We start from the raw sequence: 16,501 nt of genomic DNA on the forward strand, positions 1-16,501 counted from the left end.
CATAGATGCATCCATGAATGAGAAAATCTTGAATTCTACAGTTCAGTCCACCAACTCATCTATTCGCGGCATGGGATAGCAGTCCTTTGGACACTCCTTGTTGACGTCCGTAAAATCCACACACATTCTTACCTTCCCGTTTTTTTTGGGGATTGCCATTATGTTAGACAGCTACTCAGTAAACTTGCATTCGCGGATGATACAAGCGTCCTTCAGCTTCTTTACCTCATCCCGAATTCCTTGCGCGTGCTGCGGTTTCACGCTCCTCATCTTCTGTTGTACTGGCTGGGCACCTTCCCTCATATGTAATCTATGGCATGCGAACTCCGAGTCTAATCCTTCCAAATCCTCAATCGTCCATGCAAACACATCGTTGTTCTCAATTAATAAGGCAATCAACTTCATTTTCCAACTTTCTAACAAACTTGTCCCCACATTCACAAACTTCTCTTCCTCCGCGACCCCGATATTCACTACTTCAATCTCATCCATTGTCTTGGTCCCGACGAGCGGCTCCTTCTCGCCGGCCACAGTCTGTAATTGCTATGCGGACTTGTCATCCTTCTCAGATGCCTCTTTCTCTGGTGTGCGGACTAGCCCTTTCATAGTCACCTGTTGAATGTTTTGAACCGCGACCTAATCACCTCTTATCTCATATGTTCCTCCATTAGTTGGGAAGCGGATCACCTGATAATACGTGGATGGGATGGCCTTCATCTCGTGAATCCATTTTCTGCCCAAGATCGCGTTGTAGTGGGAGTTGGTATCTACTATCATAAACCGGGTAAACATTGTCACTAGCCCTGCAGTCACTGGTAGTACCAATTCCCTTAACGGCTCTGTCATGCTACCGTTGAAGCCGAACAAGTTAGTCTGGGGGGGCTTCATCTGCTTGCTTTCAATGCCCATCTCTTCCATCGCGCCTTTGAATAACAGATCCACTGAGCTTCCGCAATTTATCAGGACCCTTTTCACCATGTAGTTACCCATCGCGATGGTGATCACCAGTGTATCCTCGTGAGGCGAGGCCACTGACTCCAAATCTCTTAGCATGAACTTTATCCTGTCATTCCCCTTGCCGGCACCTGGAACAGGCCTTGGACTACTCTGCACCTCATTTACCTGCTACAGACTGGTGGTCCTTCGCACCTTATCTCTATGAGCATTTCTCCCCACCGTCTCTCCACTGACGGTGGGGAGATCAGAAACCAGAAATCAGAAACCTGATGCAACTGCACTGAAAAAAAATAAAATGTATGCAAATGCATTGAACTAACCTCAATAAATAATTAATGAGAAATCGGAAACTGGATGCAAATTCATTGAACTAACCTCAAACAATAATCAACGGAAAATCGGAAACTAGATGCAAATGCAACTTTATCAAATAATAAACAAGAAATCGGAAACTAGATGCAAATGCATTAAACTAATCTCACATAATAATTAACGAGAAATCAGAAACTGGATACAAATGCATTGAACTGACCTCAAAGAACAATTAACAGGAAATTGGAAATTTGATTCAAATGTATTAAACTAACCGAAAAGAAAAATTAACGAGAAATCAGAAACTGGATGCAATTGCATTGAACTGATCTCAAAAAATAAATAACTAGAATTGGAAATTAGATGCAACTATATTGAACTAACCTCAAAATATAAATAATGGAAAATCAGAAACTGGATACAAATGCATTGAACTAACCTCAAAACATAGTTGGATTATATGTTGTGGGAATGTCTCAACAAGTATAATTTTGCATTTAAAATGGTGTTTATCTTATCTATTCCCGTATAATTGGGAACTCCTTGCTATTCAAATAGCTTCAATATATATGAACTTTACCTTATTAGGCAATCTCACAAAACTTCAATCAAACTTCTTTTATTAAACAACAAAATGAAGTTGAAAGGTTTTATCAAAGGTGAGTTCTTTTTTTTTTAATGGAGAGTGAGATTTTCACGTTATAAAAAGTTTGGTTGAGTGATCAATATAATATTAATATATAATAGTTATGCATATTTGCAAATATTTTTCAGAATAATTAATATAACAACACCCGTTCGTAGATAATCTTTGAAGATTCCACATAGTGAGTCATGCATAATTTAAAGAATAATTAATGAAAAATCGGGAACTGGATAATATTTAATGATCCCAAATAGTAAATCAAGCAAAATTTATTTTTTATGTCATGTTTGCAAGAACACTTTAAATGGATCAGTAGAAGTTGGTATTACACACCACATTGGATAATTAAAAGAAAATCGGAAACTAGATTCAAATACATAACTGAGCTCAAAGAGTAATTAATGAAAAATCGGAAACTTTATGCAAATGCAATAAACTAAACTCAAAAAGTAATTAACTAGAAATCGGAAACTGGATGTAATTGCATTAAACTAACGTTAGATAATAACTAACGGGAAATTAGAAATTGGTTGCAAATCTTTGAAAAATATTTAACGGAAAATCGGAAATAGTATGCAAATACATCAAACACCTCAGATAATAATTAATGGGAAACCAGAAATTGGATGCAAATGCATTGAACTAAACTCAAAAAATAATTAACAGAAAATCAAAAATCGAATGCAACTGCATTGAACTAACCTCATAGAATAATTTGTGGGAAATAGGAACTAAATGGAAATGCATTGAAATAATCTCAAAGAATAATTAACGAGAAATCAGAAACCGGATATTATTGCATCGAACTAACTTCAAAGCATAAATAATCAGAAACTAGATGCAGATGTATTGAACTAACCTTAAAGAGTTATTAACGGGAAATCGGAAACTGAATCCAAATGCAATGAACTAATCTCAAAGACTAATTAATGAAACATTGAAAAATGGATGAAACTGCACTGAACCAACCTAAATGAATAATTAACAGAAAATTATAAATTTGATGTAACTGCATTGAACTAACCTCAAAAAATAATTAACGGAAAATCGGAAACTTGATGCAAATGTATTGAACTAACCTCAAAGAACTATTAACATAAAATCGGAAATTGGATGCAACTGCATTGAACTAACCTAAAAGAATAATTAACGGAAAACCAAAAACTGGATGCAATTACATTAAACTAAAATCAGAGATTAACTAACTAGAAATCAAAAATTGGATGCAAATGCATTGAAATAACCTCAAAAAATAGTTAACTGGATATCGAAAGTCGGATGTAACTGCATCGCACTGACCTCAAAGCATAAATCTCGGTTTTTTTGGCCTTCTCACATGAGTAATTATGAGTAATTAGGAACCCAAAACGAAAGTGAGTTTATAAAAACAAACTCTTACATGTATGCAAACTGTATAAAAATTGTAAACTATCAAACTAACCTAGAAAAACAATTAACGGGAAATCAAAAATTATATGCAAATGTATTGAACTAACCTTAAAGAGTAATTAACGGGAGATTGGAACCTAGATGCAAATGCAATGAACTAATCTCAAATACTAATTAACGAAACATCGAAAATTGGATGCAACTACTGAATTAACCTTAATGAATAACTAACATGAAATCATAAAGTGGATGCAATTGCACTGAACTAACCTCAAATAATAATTAACGGGAAATCGGAAACTTGATGCAACTGTATTGAACTAACCTAAAATAATAATTAATGAGAAATTGAAATTGGAAAATGGATGCAACGTACTACATTAAACTAACCTCAAAGAATAATTAATGGAAAATCAGAAACTTGATGCAAATGCATTAAACTAATAACCCTAAAACATATTTATATTATATGTAGGGGGAATAAATGTCTCGACAAATATAGTTTTCCATTTTAAGTAGTGTTTATCATAATTCTTTTATTGTGATTGGGAATGCATTGCTATTCAAGTGACTTCAGTATTATCTTCGCCACATTGGCCATTCTCACAAAACTTCAATCAAATTTCTATTGTTAAACCTAACAATAAAAAGAAGTCGATCGATGAGTTTTATCAAGGTTTTATGCTTCCTTTTTATAAAGAGTGTGGTGCAAGAAATTTATATGAGTAATTAATATAATTTTCATATCTCATAGCTATGCATAGTTGCTAATATTTTTTAGAATAATTTAATATAACGACACTCGTTCATAGGACACGTTCATGTGATAAATCTTTTCAAGTGGGAGTAGTGTATTCTTTGAGGATATGGAAACAATCAATCTATTTTAGTGATTTGTACACATTAGTACGTAAGCCGAGCAGTGATGATTTACCGCTAAATCACTATAAATCTAATAAAACTATTATACAAACTAGATCGAGTTTAAGATAATTCTATTTGAAAATTACGGATTAATATCCTAACCTTAAAATGAAAAGGCTATCTCAATCTGATCCCTTAGTTTTCAAGTACTTATGCACCATAATCGCTGCTCATTAACGTATTTCGGTTTATTTTTAGTAAAAATATATTCTGATTCGAAAATTTGCCACTAAATCACCATAAATCTAAGAAAACTATTATACAAGCTAGATCGAGTTTAAGATAATTCTATTTGAAAATTACGGATTAATATCCTAAACCACAAAGTGAAGAGGCTATCTCAATTTAATCCCTTAGTTTCCAAGTACTTATGCACCATAATCGCTGTTTATTAATGTATTTCGGTTTATTTTAAATAAAAATATATTTTTATTCTAAAATTTGCAGCTAAATCACCAAAAATCTAAGAAAACTATTATACAAGCTAGATCAAGTTTAAGATAATTCTATTTGAAAATTATAAATTAATATCCTAAATCATAAAGTGAAGAGGCTATCTCAATTTGATCCCTAAGTTTCCAAGTACTTATGCACTATAATCGCTGCTCATTAACGTATTTCGATTTATTTTCAATAAAAATATATTTTAATTCAAAAATTTGTGTGAGACATTTTGTAAAGCTTTTTCAGCACACAAAATATTTAATAGATCTCAGGCGTCTCTCCTAGATGTTCACTGAAAGTAGCATTCGATATTGTCAGCTGGTCACCCATTGAAAGCTTCCTCATGTCTTAATTTTCCACCAACCATGTTGCAGTGGTTGAAAATGTGTTACTCTTCACCTTGCTATTCTATTTTGGTAAATGGTACCCCGAGGGCTATTTTAAAGGGTAGAGAGGGTTAAGGCAAAGAGATCTCATATCTCTCTACCTTTTTGTTCTTATCATGAAAATTCTTAGTATTCTTTTGAGATAAGGTCTTACATCCAAACTTATCAATGCTCACTCCAAATGTAAAAGTACTAAGATTATTAATGTGCGTTTTGCTGATGATTTGCTCCTATTATTCAGAGGAGATGCAATCCATGTTAATTGTGCAAATGATCCTCAACACTTTTGCACAAGTTATTGGTTTAAAGATCAACAACTCTAAAACCACTCTCCTCGATCACTGGTGGCCTGAGTTGTGAAGACAGTACGTTCTTAGTCAATATTATGGAGGTTAAACCGGTACAACCACCTATCATTTATCTTGCCTCTTGTTTCATTTACATATAATACACAATTTTACATGCCTTTTCACTTGTCACTGTGAACTCCTATGGTGTTATGATTTCATAGAGCTTTAAGGGGTATTGTAATTGTGAAGGAGTGATATTCACATTCAGGAATATCAGGCACGTGTCCAGTATAACAGAAATACCATACCGACCTCATATCATCGTCCTCCAAGCTGGCTTCAGAGCGACTCACATCATCAGCTCGCACACCCGATCTACAAGATTGCTCCAAAGTAGCTCAACTCGTACATCCTCACGCAAAACGTTCCATCTAATGACATCATCCATCATCTAGATGCAATCATTACCAAAACCGTACTTACACAATCTATTACTGCAAAATACAAACTACTATAACCCCCACATCATTCTGATATTTCTACCAACACCATCTATACACTCCTCAATCTCAACTATACATCTATGCTTGTCAGTACACGTATTGTGTAGATTCTCATGTTCAACAACTATAAATACTACCTGCATGAACTACGCCAGACCTGATTCTACTCTCCCCTCAGAAATGAGAGCTAGATACGTAGACAATTCGCTCCAAACAAACTCGGTCTTTCCAATCTACAAACCCCTTCTCCTCCACCTTAACCACATTTGTAAAGCCCAAACTAATTCACACCTTTATAGTAATGTAGTAATGTGTGTAGCTTGGTTATTCAACTAATGAGTGAGGAGTCCATGCTTATACTTCATCATGTTCATTGGTTTAGTATTACTATTTAGTTGTAGCTTGCCCTGCTGTCAAGGGGCGGATGCAGGATTCTCCACCAGGGGGGCTACTAGCATTCACACTACTATTTTTTAAAAAACTTTTTTGGGGTTATAAATTATGAACAATTACCACTATAAATTTTTTTTTGAGCAAAGTTAGGGGGGGTACAGCCCCGATCAGCCAACTCCTAGATCTATTTTGCAAAGTCATTTCCCCATAAAAAAAAACTGTGATACACGGACGCTATATCAGGAACAAACGTATGACCTAGTCACTGCTCATAAAATAAAAGGGGGAACTACAAAACTTAAGTCACTGCAAATAGAGACGAGGGACCATGGGGAACTCAGTAAGTTATACACGCAGAAACCACTCAAGGCTGGTTCTTCACTTTAGTAACGTCTCTGACGGAGGTGCAACCTGACGTCCTGACCTTATCCTTCGCTTCCTAAGCCTCTCTGAGATGGCAAATGCAAGCTCTAGAGACTGTGAAGCGTTGAGCCTGGGGTCACAGTGTGTGTGGTACCTGGAGCTTAGATCATCTAAAGTCACTGTCCTTGCTCCTCCAACACATTCTGTGACATTTTGTCCGGTCATCTCCAAATGGACTCCTCCTGGATGGCTTCCTTCTTGTTCATGTACATCGAAGAAAGCCCTCAATTCCGACTAAGACAAATAAAAACACATCAGTCAATAATGACAAGGTAGAGGGCTGTTAGTTAGAGAGTGTGTGACATTTTGCTTAGATAGTAAACCCACATATTATTCATGCATTCTATGCAAATCAAGTATTCATTTTCTCTGATTTCTTACCCTGATAGCATCGAAGGAGCGTGTCTTTAATCCAGATGGTGCCTTGATGGTGTTCCCATGCATGGGATCACTCACCCATGTGACAATGAGCCGTGCTTGGCGCACAGCTCTTATCAGATGGGGAAGCTTGACCCGCATGTTCTCCGCTCCCATTCGATTAATTATTGTCAACCTTCCAGGCTTGTTGTGAGGATTTAAAATCTCACACAATTTCACAAGTTCCTTTGGATCCATCTTGTCGCTCACCTGCAAGACACGCACCAATGCCTATGAAAACTAGAAAAAAGAGAAGTAACCCAAAGAATGTATGTAATCATCCATGAGTGATGATACACAACAAAATCCTCTAATATTGTTACTTCTTGTATCTAAACTGAAGCTTTAGACCTTGATCAAAAACCAAACGCACCATATGGACTCAGAATTGAATTTTGAATAGATTAAAAGAAATACAGAGACTGCAAAATTTATTAGGTATATGCAGGTGAAACAGCAAAAACAAAAATATCCAAATGCAACAACAAGCGACCTTTATGCCAATAGGATTTGATATGCCACGCAAGAATTCAACATGAGCTCCATCTAATTGCCGAGTCCTCTCACCCACCCAAAGCATGTGAGCAGAACAATCATAATAAAGGCCACTAGTAGAATCTTCCCTGGTCAGTGCTTGCTCATATGGAAGGTGAAGACATTCATGCGAAGTCCAGAAGTCGGTGGTGGTCATAATAGGATGCTCAAGAGTGAGTCCAGCAGCCGCCATAAATCCTAGGGTTTCATCTACCCTCTGCGCTAGCTCCATATACCTGTTATTAATTGGAAAATAAAACTCTGTTAAACTAATCTGTAATTTGACAGGGAAGAAAAAACAAGGCCTTGCAACTAGCGCTTGAAGAAAGAGAAACTACATAACTCGCGCAAGTTAGTAAGTCCACATACCTGTCCCCTTGCTCACTGTGTTCAACAAAATCAAGATTCCATTCTGTGACCCTTTGCATGGCCGCATATCCACCAGTGGCAAATGATCTGAGGAGGTTCAAAGTAGATGCAGACTGCGCATAGGCTCCAAGCAGCCTTTGGGGATCAGGTGTTCTTGATTTCTCATTGAAGGCATCACTATTGATATTGTCCCCTTGATAACTGGGAAGTTTCTCCCCATTCCTGACCTCAAATGGGTCGGACCTAGGTTTAGCAAATTGCCCTGCCATCCTTCCTACCTGTTTTGTGGCGAAAGAAGGAAAACCTTTATTGTAGACTAGATTCAAGAGGTTATTTCTACATTGTGGCTCGTTCAGGTGCTGATATTTATTTGCAAAAAGTGTTGACATACGGAGATTTAGATAAAGACTATGATGCGAGAGAGGTGCGTACACATATATAAACCTGTCTTGCAATTAGTAGCATCCCTGCCAAGGGTGCATCTCGGTGGGCTTACCTTCTAAGCTGTTTTTCTTGAAAGCTCATGACACACTACACAAATTCCATCATTGTTTAAACGTGTCTAAATTGCTCCTTGACAAATGATTGGACGAATCTTATCCTTTTTCACTAATCTAAATCACTAAGCTCAGTAATGGAGATTGTGTATACAGTCTAATCATTAAAGGTTTCCGCGTGACGGTCAAATCATTCATATCAAGCCAAAACACACACCATTATCCACAAAATAAAAAATTTAAGCACACTTAATAATCCAAAAAAAACATAAAATAAAAAGCAGACCTTGATGATTGGTATCTGGGCACCAAAGGTCAAAACCAGACCCATTTGCAACAAAACTCTAAAAGTATCTCTAATATTATTAGCAGTAAACTCCTTGAAACTCTCAGCACAATCACCACCCTGAAGTAAAAAAGCTTTCCCAAGTGCAGCATCACCAAGTCTTTCTTCCAACTTCCTAGCTTCACCAGCGAAAACAAGTGGTGGGAATCTTGTTAACTCATTTAAAACAGAATCAAGTTCTTCTTTGTTTGGGTAACTTGGAATTTGCAATGCTTTCTTTGACTTCCAAGTGTCAACTGACCAGGTTGCTGACGCATTATTATTATTAGAAGCTGATATTGATGTCTTTTTTTGTTCTGGTGACGTGAAAATGGGTTTTGAAGAAATGGAGTTTAGCTGAAAATGGGTTTGTGTTAACGTTGTTGTTGTTAGATTTGTTGGTGCAGTTGTGAGCGCCATTGTTGCTGGAGGTTCTGTGCTGAAAGATTGAAACTGTGTAGTTTATAAAGGGCGTTTGTTTTGGTCGTCAAAGTCAACTGCTTGTTGATTAATTTTTATTGGTCAAAATAAGGTTGGATTGATGTGTCAAAATGTAGCACCACGGACTTCACGGCATCACCATGCTTAATAATCTTGATTCTTGATAGTTTTTTTGTTATTTTTTATGGGCAGCCGTATTCCCCATAAAATAAGACTAGCACCATTTTGGATGATACGGGTCACCAAATAAACTGTTCAAAACACTAAAATAAGATGTGTCAAAACGCTACATAACATCCAAAAAGAGTGCTAGTCCTATTTTATGAGGTGCCAATACCAGGCCGGCCCTGTTTTATATGTATGTCCGGAATGCACTACACAATTGAGTCATTTAAGTGAAAAAAGCCGAGAAGAGAAATTATCTAAAGGCCTAAATCCAATTGAACTTCTAGAGTTATTTGATGTTGGCAACCCATTTTTGCACATTAAATGGCCCAAAATATCACTACTATATCTTGTTTTTTGGGTATACCGAGATGGAAATATCCGACATATCTCAACCAAATATTGAATATGTTTTTTTTCAATATATTTTGTAATTTTCGATATAACAATATATATCGACCAATATATACGACATAAATTGTTGATTTAGACCGACATTATTGACTTTGACCGATATATTAATGATATTTCCGATATAATTGATATAATTGTTGATATTTCCAATATAATCGACAATATTTCCGGTATATCAACATACAAAACAAAATTTTAACTGGTCAACCAAAAAATTGATATCTCCAATATATATCTGTTTTTTGGGTAAATCGAGATATTCACCGAATTCGATATTTTGGTCCTTGCATTAAATTACGATTTTTTTTTATGTAAGACGTCATATCTGTGCTGCCAAGAATCCTGTACGTGTACCTGGTTTCAGACCCAAATGAGCTCTTCTGTCACTGGAAATTATCTTGGAAACCCAAGTGCATATTTCAAAGTGGCGCTAAGTTATAAGGGGTTCCTGTTTACATCCTTGTAAAGCAGATAGCGGGATCGGTTTTTTCCAAGTGCAGCATACCTGAAAAAGTTGACAAGAAGGCCAAGGTTCAGTACAAAACTCAATGCCAATTGACTTGAACTACACCTTGTTGTAAACGAACTCCACCCACCATATGCAAAATGCAGACTGAAATCTATCCAAGCTAATGAAACCACTTACCATTGGGGAACAAATGGTGCCATCCAGATAGCATCACCAGCTTCAACTGGATACCTGTTTCAAGAGAACAGTTTCAACAATTAAAATATAAGAGAAAGGGATTACTATGAAATATAAAATTCATGGCAGCAACATCGCTCACAGGAAAGTGAGCCAATCCATATAATGTATAGCACCCAATGTAGATGCAAACAGTAGGAATATCATACACAGAAAGTTGCATCAGAAGTCGATCCAACTAAATGCAAGAAACAAAAAGACATGGTTCTTACCAGTTATCTCCCAAACGGTAAATGCCTTGTCCCTCTAAAAGCAACAACCCATGCTGATTATAATGAACTTCCTGTGGGGGGAAACTAAAGGTAAAGAAAAGAAGCAATAGATTGCATTTGCCATCTAGGTTTATGCAAACAGCATGAAACAGCTTCAGAATGCAACTTGGCTGTAACATTGGGATATCATACCTTTACATTAAGAAATTCTCCAGGTTGGAAATCCATGATCTACAATAACGACAAAACACTGGGTTTGTAAGAGAATTTGTGGTCCAGCAATCATTTCATCCTCACAAACAAGGCAATGTGGAAAGGAAAAAAAGCGCTTACATGTATATTGAAGTCATAAGCAGCTGAAGTAGGTAGAAGTTTCCTGAGCTCAAAAATCTTGAGAACAAGCAAAATAAAAGCAGAGAAGACACGTTAATGATTTTTTCCAAAGCTTTTAAACAAGATGTACAATCAAGCATGTCAAAATTTCGAAAAGAAATTCCAACAAGTAATTTCACAGTGAAAAAAATGGACTTAGGGGGTGAGAATAAAACAATGTAGCATATAAGGCTTTTATATTGCAAGACCCTTCTCCGAGTGTCTCCCAAGGTATATACTTTGTTTTTACAGGAAGGCATCAAGAATCTCAATTTGTGGCTTGATACAGGAGATTCTAGTTTTCTCTTTTTTATGTTTCTAATATCATCAAAAAAATACTCCCCAAATCCTTTTCAAACCCTTATTGACAAAATTTGGTCCTGATTTCCATTGAAAATTACAACAGCAAGACGATAAGACAGTAGGAACAATAATGGAACGAGGAAATCCCTGTCAGAGTAATACAAAGGCGTATAACAAGGTACCTCGCCTGGGGTGTCAAGAAGTGGCTGCATGGCCGTTGAACCAACGATCTGTTCAGGAACAAGATTTCGCAGATTGACATACCTAATAAATAACAAAATTTTGGAACTTATTCTTGTGACAAAAGTACTCGATGATTGACATACCTAATAAATAAATGAAAATTCCAAACTTATCTTGTAACAAAAGTACTCTAATTGGTGCCACACCAACCGAATACTCGGATGAGGAGGCCGGAAAAGACTAGAAGTTCCCAAGCTTTATTTTCATGTAATTAGTGGATCACTGCTTGGCTTGTTCAAAGGACTACATTTTATGCCTTTGTTGTTCCATTTTTCCATTGCACAATAAAGCATACTTTAATTGATAACTTATTAAAAGAAAAGGCCATAACAATTTCATTCCATTGGAATTACTCTCCTCCTTTGTGGAGCTATATATTAAATGGATTTCTACTCGCTATTATCCGCAGGGGGTAGTATAAATTGAGTTTTTCCCTTCTTTTAGCAACTACTTTGGAAGAGTGGAAAACTATGGGAATGCATATATTGTTCTAAGTTGCCTCTTCAACCCAAAAGTCATTAACCTTCATAGAATTACTGTATTATCATAGTGTTTTGAATGAAAATCTTTTTGATTTTGATGAGACAAAAATTTGAAGTGTTTTGACAGATGGAAGGAACAACAGTCCACTTCAACATATCGATCTTAATTTACTCTCTACATTCTAAAACCAATAGTATCAAATCAGACTGCAGTAGAGCACAAACTATGTTTAAAAGACATACAGACATATGAGAGTATCAAAGCCTACCTCCGCTCAAACACTACAAGAGTAGCTGATGTTTCACACCTAACAGAATGCTCAAAATTAGCAGGTAGGTATGCATATGAATCAACCTGCATTAAACATGAAAGACATCAGAATCTATTCTTCGATTCTAAAGGATGAAAAATACAATACTTAAGAATTCACGTAACCGCAAATAATTCACTGGGTATAAATTCATAACAAACTAACAACTGAGAAGAGAACACACCAGCAATTCTTGGCTAATCCCAGACACATTCGTCAGTGTCACAGTACCTTGAAGCACAAAAAGGAACCTAGAAGAAGGTCCAACCACAAAATATGCAATCAGGATAAAAATACAAATTTATCTGGTTTTCGTAATGCAAGATATATCTGACAGTATCAATGGAGTGTAAATTATAAGATTCTTCTCGGTATACTTATGTTTAAAATGAGGGTGCAACATGAGTGTATGTTATAGGATACTACCCAAATAAAGAAATTTCCACACCTTTCAACATCTTCTGAAGGTAGGGCAGACCGCGAAAGCACTGCACCAGCAGAGGAAGAAACAGAAGTCATGCGACCATAAAGAGAACTTGACGTAGGAATATCGAGAAAGAAGAGAGGAAGAAGACTATAAAAGAAAACAGTTCAGTTTTTGTAGTCACAATACCAAATTAAGCTGTGACTTTGACATTATCAGTTTCTTGAACTGGAACTACAAGCTATCAAAGTATGTCAAGGCATTTTTTTTAGGTGAAGTGATGATAAAAGGTGCACTAGAAAAATGAGAGTTCATCATATTTCTCCAACATTGACTCTAATCACATGGTTAGGGTCCAAGTCAAAAGTAATAAAACTACCTAGATCATATCACCACAACCTTAGACTAGATGAGGAAGCAAACCTCAGTTGGACGTGTATTCTTCAAGTGCATGAAATTGACTACAGGGTTTTCCAATGACAATAAACTACAAACATGTCTATTTAGCAAATCCACGTAAAACCAACAGAATTGACAGACCTTGCATCTTGGCTAGGTACATTACAAAGTGTGAACCCATTGCAGGAGTGATTAGATAAGCGCCCATTGTATTAGACCTGCAGTACGCAAAACCATATATTCATGAACAGTCTCTCTTCTAAGTCTCCAGACATCAACTAAAGCAGGACTTACCAGTCGGGGAGAGGGCTGAATACATGACTTTCAGGTGTGATTACTGCATGATCTTCTCGGTAAACACTACGAGTAAAACCCGGCAAGTCTGTCAAAGTTAAATAGTAACTTAGCTAAAATATTTTTGAGAACATTTCATCGCAATAACAATTCTCAGGGATATACCTACTTAGCCTTCTCCCAACTCATTTAAGTACATTCCCGGAACTTTATTGATATTAGAGTCGTGTTATTGTGTCGCTTGTAGAGACAATTCCACAAAGAAAATTATACCAACCATATATTAATGCCTATGATCACCCTTTAAGTCTTTCCAGATATTTTCTTTTATACTACATCACTTATCTTTGCCGAATTTTTTATGAACTTCTTTGTTGGGATATATTCAAAATATCCGTGACACGCCTACATGGCTAATCTATATGTCACTAATTGTAATACTAATATGTTCACTTTACAAACAACCCCATGTATCTTCACACCATTCCAATAATATTGGCCAAGTCAAAAGCTTCTCTTATAGCATTTTTAATTTTCAAATTAATGTCAGCACTGTGATGAATATTGAACTAAATTAAACATTCAATTACCTAAATACTGCTTCCAATTCACACTAAAAACAAAACAAAAAAAAAAGTCCTTCCCCAACCCCAACATTTCTTTTTTCTCTAATGAAAATATAATACCAAAGATACAAACTTTAAGTCGTAGTATTATAACTAACTAACCTTGAAGATGAATAGGTGAAAGTGTTGGATTAGTAACTTTATGATAAATAGATTCTGTCACTATAACATTACTCTCATAACCATTCTCTGAACAAAAACCACTTTCTCCAACGACCCATTTCACAGCACCTGATCATTAAAAAAAAAAAAACAAACAAAGGGGTCAGTTACTTATTCAAAGCAACTTGAAATGAAGTAAAGACAGAAGAGAAGAAAAGTAGTTCATACTGAAAAGTGTGAAGAACACAAGCAGTTGTGAGTTGTGCATGTCGTTAAGATGAAAAAAGAGAGAAGAGAAGCAAATGTTGATGGGTTCTATAGTTTTGTCAGTGGGTTTCATACACAAACTCCATTGGCAGAGTAGTTTTTAGGAAAGGTCCACTTTTGTTGACAACGAAGCTTTTTTGGAATCTAGTAAGATGCACACATGCACTGACTGAAGAGTTGCACTAGTTATGTTGCACTATATTTTTTCGAAAATTGGGCCCATATATAAGGTAAAAGTGTAAAACACACGTCTACTGGATTACTCCCACAGTGCGGCGTTTTCTTCTTTGACCTCGTTCTTCTTTTGACATGGCATGTATCAAAACCAAAGTAATGGCAAACATGTGCTTTATGCCAGAAGACTTAGTTTACAGTATACTTTTATGTCTACCAGTGAGGTCTCTTTTGCGGTTTAAGTTAGTTTGCAAGTCTTGGTACTGTCTTATTGTAAGTTCTGATTTTATCACCAAACATCTAAATTTTTATCCTTCAATACCTATGAAGGACAATGGTGATCGTCTCTTTGTTATTCATACCACTCTCTCTCCTTTTGGTTATGATAATAAAAATTCGCTCTCCTTATTATCTGGTGACAAATTTAAAGATTCTATTTCTATAGGAGATATAGATTTACCAGATATTTTAAAGGAGGATCGTTGCACATATATCATTGCTTCGTGTAACGGTTTAGTTTGTCTATTTCATGATTTAATTTCTCCATTTAATCATTGTGGAGTATCTACGGATGTTTCTTTGTGGAACCCTGCAACAAAACAATTCAGACTTCTCCCCAGTTCTCCGTCGGCTACTGCCTATCAGAGAAAGAACAGTGAAAAAGTGGTTGGTGTCTCTCTTGGATTTGGTTTTGATGCTAAAAACAGCGATTACAAGGTGATAAGATTTATCTTCATGGAGGGGATTCCGTTGGGAAGTTGCCTCCTAGTTGAGTTATACAGCTTAAGTACTGATTCTTGGAGAACTATTGACGTTGTTTTGACTGATGAGATTGTTTTGCCTGATACTTGTGTCCGTTCATGTAGTCAAGCACTGTACAGGAACGAAATCTTTTGCTGGTTAGGAACTGGTAACTTGAGAGAAAATGGATCTTTAAAAGGTAATCAGAGAATGATCCTTTCATTTGACTTTGGCAACCAGGTTTTTGGATCTATGCCCTTACCCGATAGTATGAAGTCAATACATTGCTTGCATTGTTTTGAGGATAAGGTTTTGGCTATTTTAAGGGAAAACATTGCTTGTATTGTTTTGTGTAGTTTGACACCGGAGATAACAACATGGGACTATGACTTTGAAATATGGGTGATGAATGAATTTGGCGTCAAAGAGTCTTGGACTAAACTATATACAGTTGGACCCTTTTCAATACCACGTCAGAAAGGGTTTTCGAAGAACGGAGAGTTTCTCTTTACAAGTGATAGTACTTGTTTGTGCTTGTATGACCTTTTTACTCGAGAAAAAAAGATTATTAGGATAGAAGATTTTGGATCCATACAAGTTGTCTTCTACAAAGAGAGTCTAGTCTCAACCACAAGCGCAAGTGGTGTAAATAATAAGGGATACTTGTGCAGTGATGAGCAGGTGCAAGGAGACACTAGTTTCAACACAAGCGGAAGGCTGCTCTTTGATTAATATCTTCCTATCATTAGATAATTTTAGTCTAATTTGTTGCTTTACAACAATTGGGTGCATAGGCTTCTCTTCGATTAATATTCTTCCTAGCATTATGTTGGTTATTATATTTTAATTCCTTACCCTAATTGAACTCACTTGTGGCCTTTGGGAGCAACATTTGGTTATGTGGACATTATATATGTTCAATGCTAGACTAAAACACACACTTCATGGATGTACGTCTGTATTTTGCATAGGTACTATATTATCTTTCGTGAGTCCTACTCGGTTTCTTCCCAGTT

At 36.2% G+C, this 16,501-nt stretch overlaps 3 protein-coding genes across 3 annotated transcripts; 1 reads left to right on the forward strand and 2 right to left on the reverse strand.

Annotated features, from left to right (window-relative positions):
- Positions 1 to 6,429: 6,429 nt before the first annotated feature.
- LOC147491057 (phospho-2-dehydro-3-deoxyheptonate aldolase 2, chloroplastic-like) lies at positions 6,430 to 9,579 on the reverse strand. Its single transcript, XM_086565458.1, has 5 exons — positions 8,771 to 9,579; positions 7,988 to 8,265; positions 7,578 to 7,854; positions 7,049 to 7,294; positions 6,430 to 6,901 (listed from the first exon to the last, which is right to left on the reverse strand). Exons 1-5 carry the CDS (start codon positions 9,227 to 9,229, stop codon positions 6,623 to 6,625), a joined length of 1,539 nt encoding a protein of 512 aa, XP_086421584.1. The 5' UTR covers positions 9,230 to 9,579; the 3' UTR covers positions 6,430 to 6,622.
- Positions 9,580 to 9,931: 352 nt separating this feature from the next.
- On the reverse strand, positions 9,932 to 14,703 carry UGLYAH (ureidoglycine aminohydrolase). The gene is made up of 13 exons (XM_086565459.1): positions 14,532 to 14,703; positions 14,304 to 14,432; positions 13,576 to 13,663; positions 13,423 to 13,499; positions 12,907 to 12,946; positions 12,643 to 12,709; positions 12,417 to 12,502; positions 11,605 to 11,686; positions 11,081 to 11,137; positions 10,940 to 10,978; positions 10,748 to 10,818; positions 10,476 to 10,529; positions 9,932 to 10,334 (listed from the first exon to the last, which is right to left on the reverse strand). Exons 1-13 carry the CDS (start codon positions 14,641 to 14,643, stop codon positions 10,265 to 10,267), a joined length of 972 nt encoding a protein of 323 aa, XP_086421585.1. The 5' UTR covers positions 14,644 to 14,703; the 3' UTR covers positions 9,932 to 10,264.
- A 365-nt stretch (positions 14,704 to 15,068) lies between these two features.
- LOC147491059 (F-box/kelch-repeat protein At3g06240-like) lies at positions 15,069 to 16,217 on the forward strand. Its single transcript, XM_086567174.1, has one exon. It carries the CDS (start codon positions 15,069 to 15,071, stop codon positions 16,215 to 16,217), a length of 1,149 nt encoding a protein of 382 aa, XP_086423300.1.
- Positions 16,218 to 16,501: the final 284 nt, after the last annotated feature.

The sequence above is a fragment of the Coptis chinensis genome, chromosome 6 (genome assembly GCF_015680905.1).
Source record: "Coptis chinensis isolate HL-2020 chromosome 6, ASM1568090v1, whole genome shotgun sequence".
Classification (NCBI taxonomy): Eukaryota; Viridiplantae; Streptophyta; class Magnoliopsida; order Ranunculales; family Ranunculaceae; genus Coptis; species Coptis chinensis.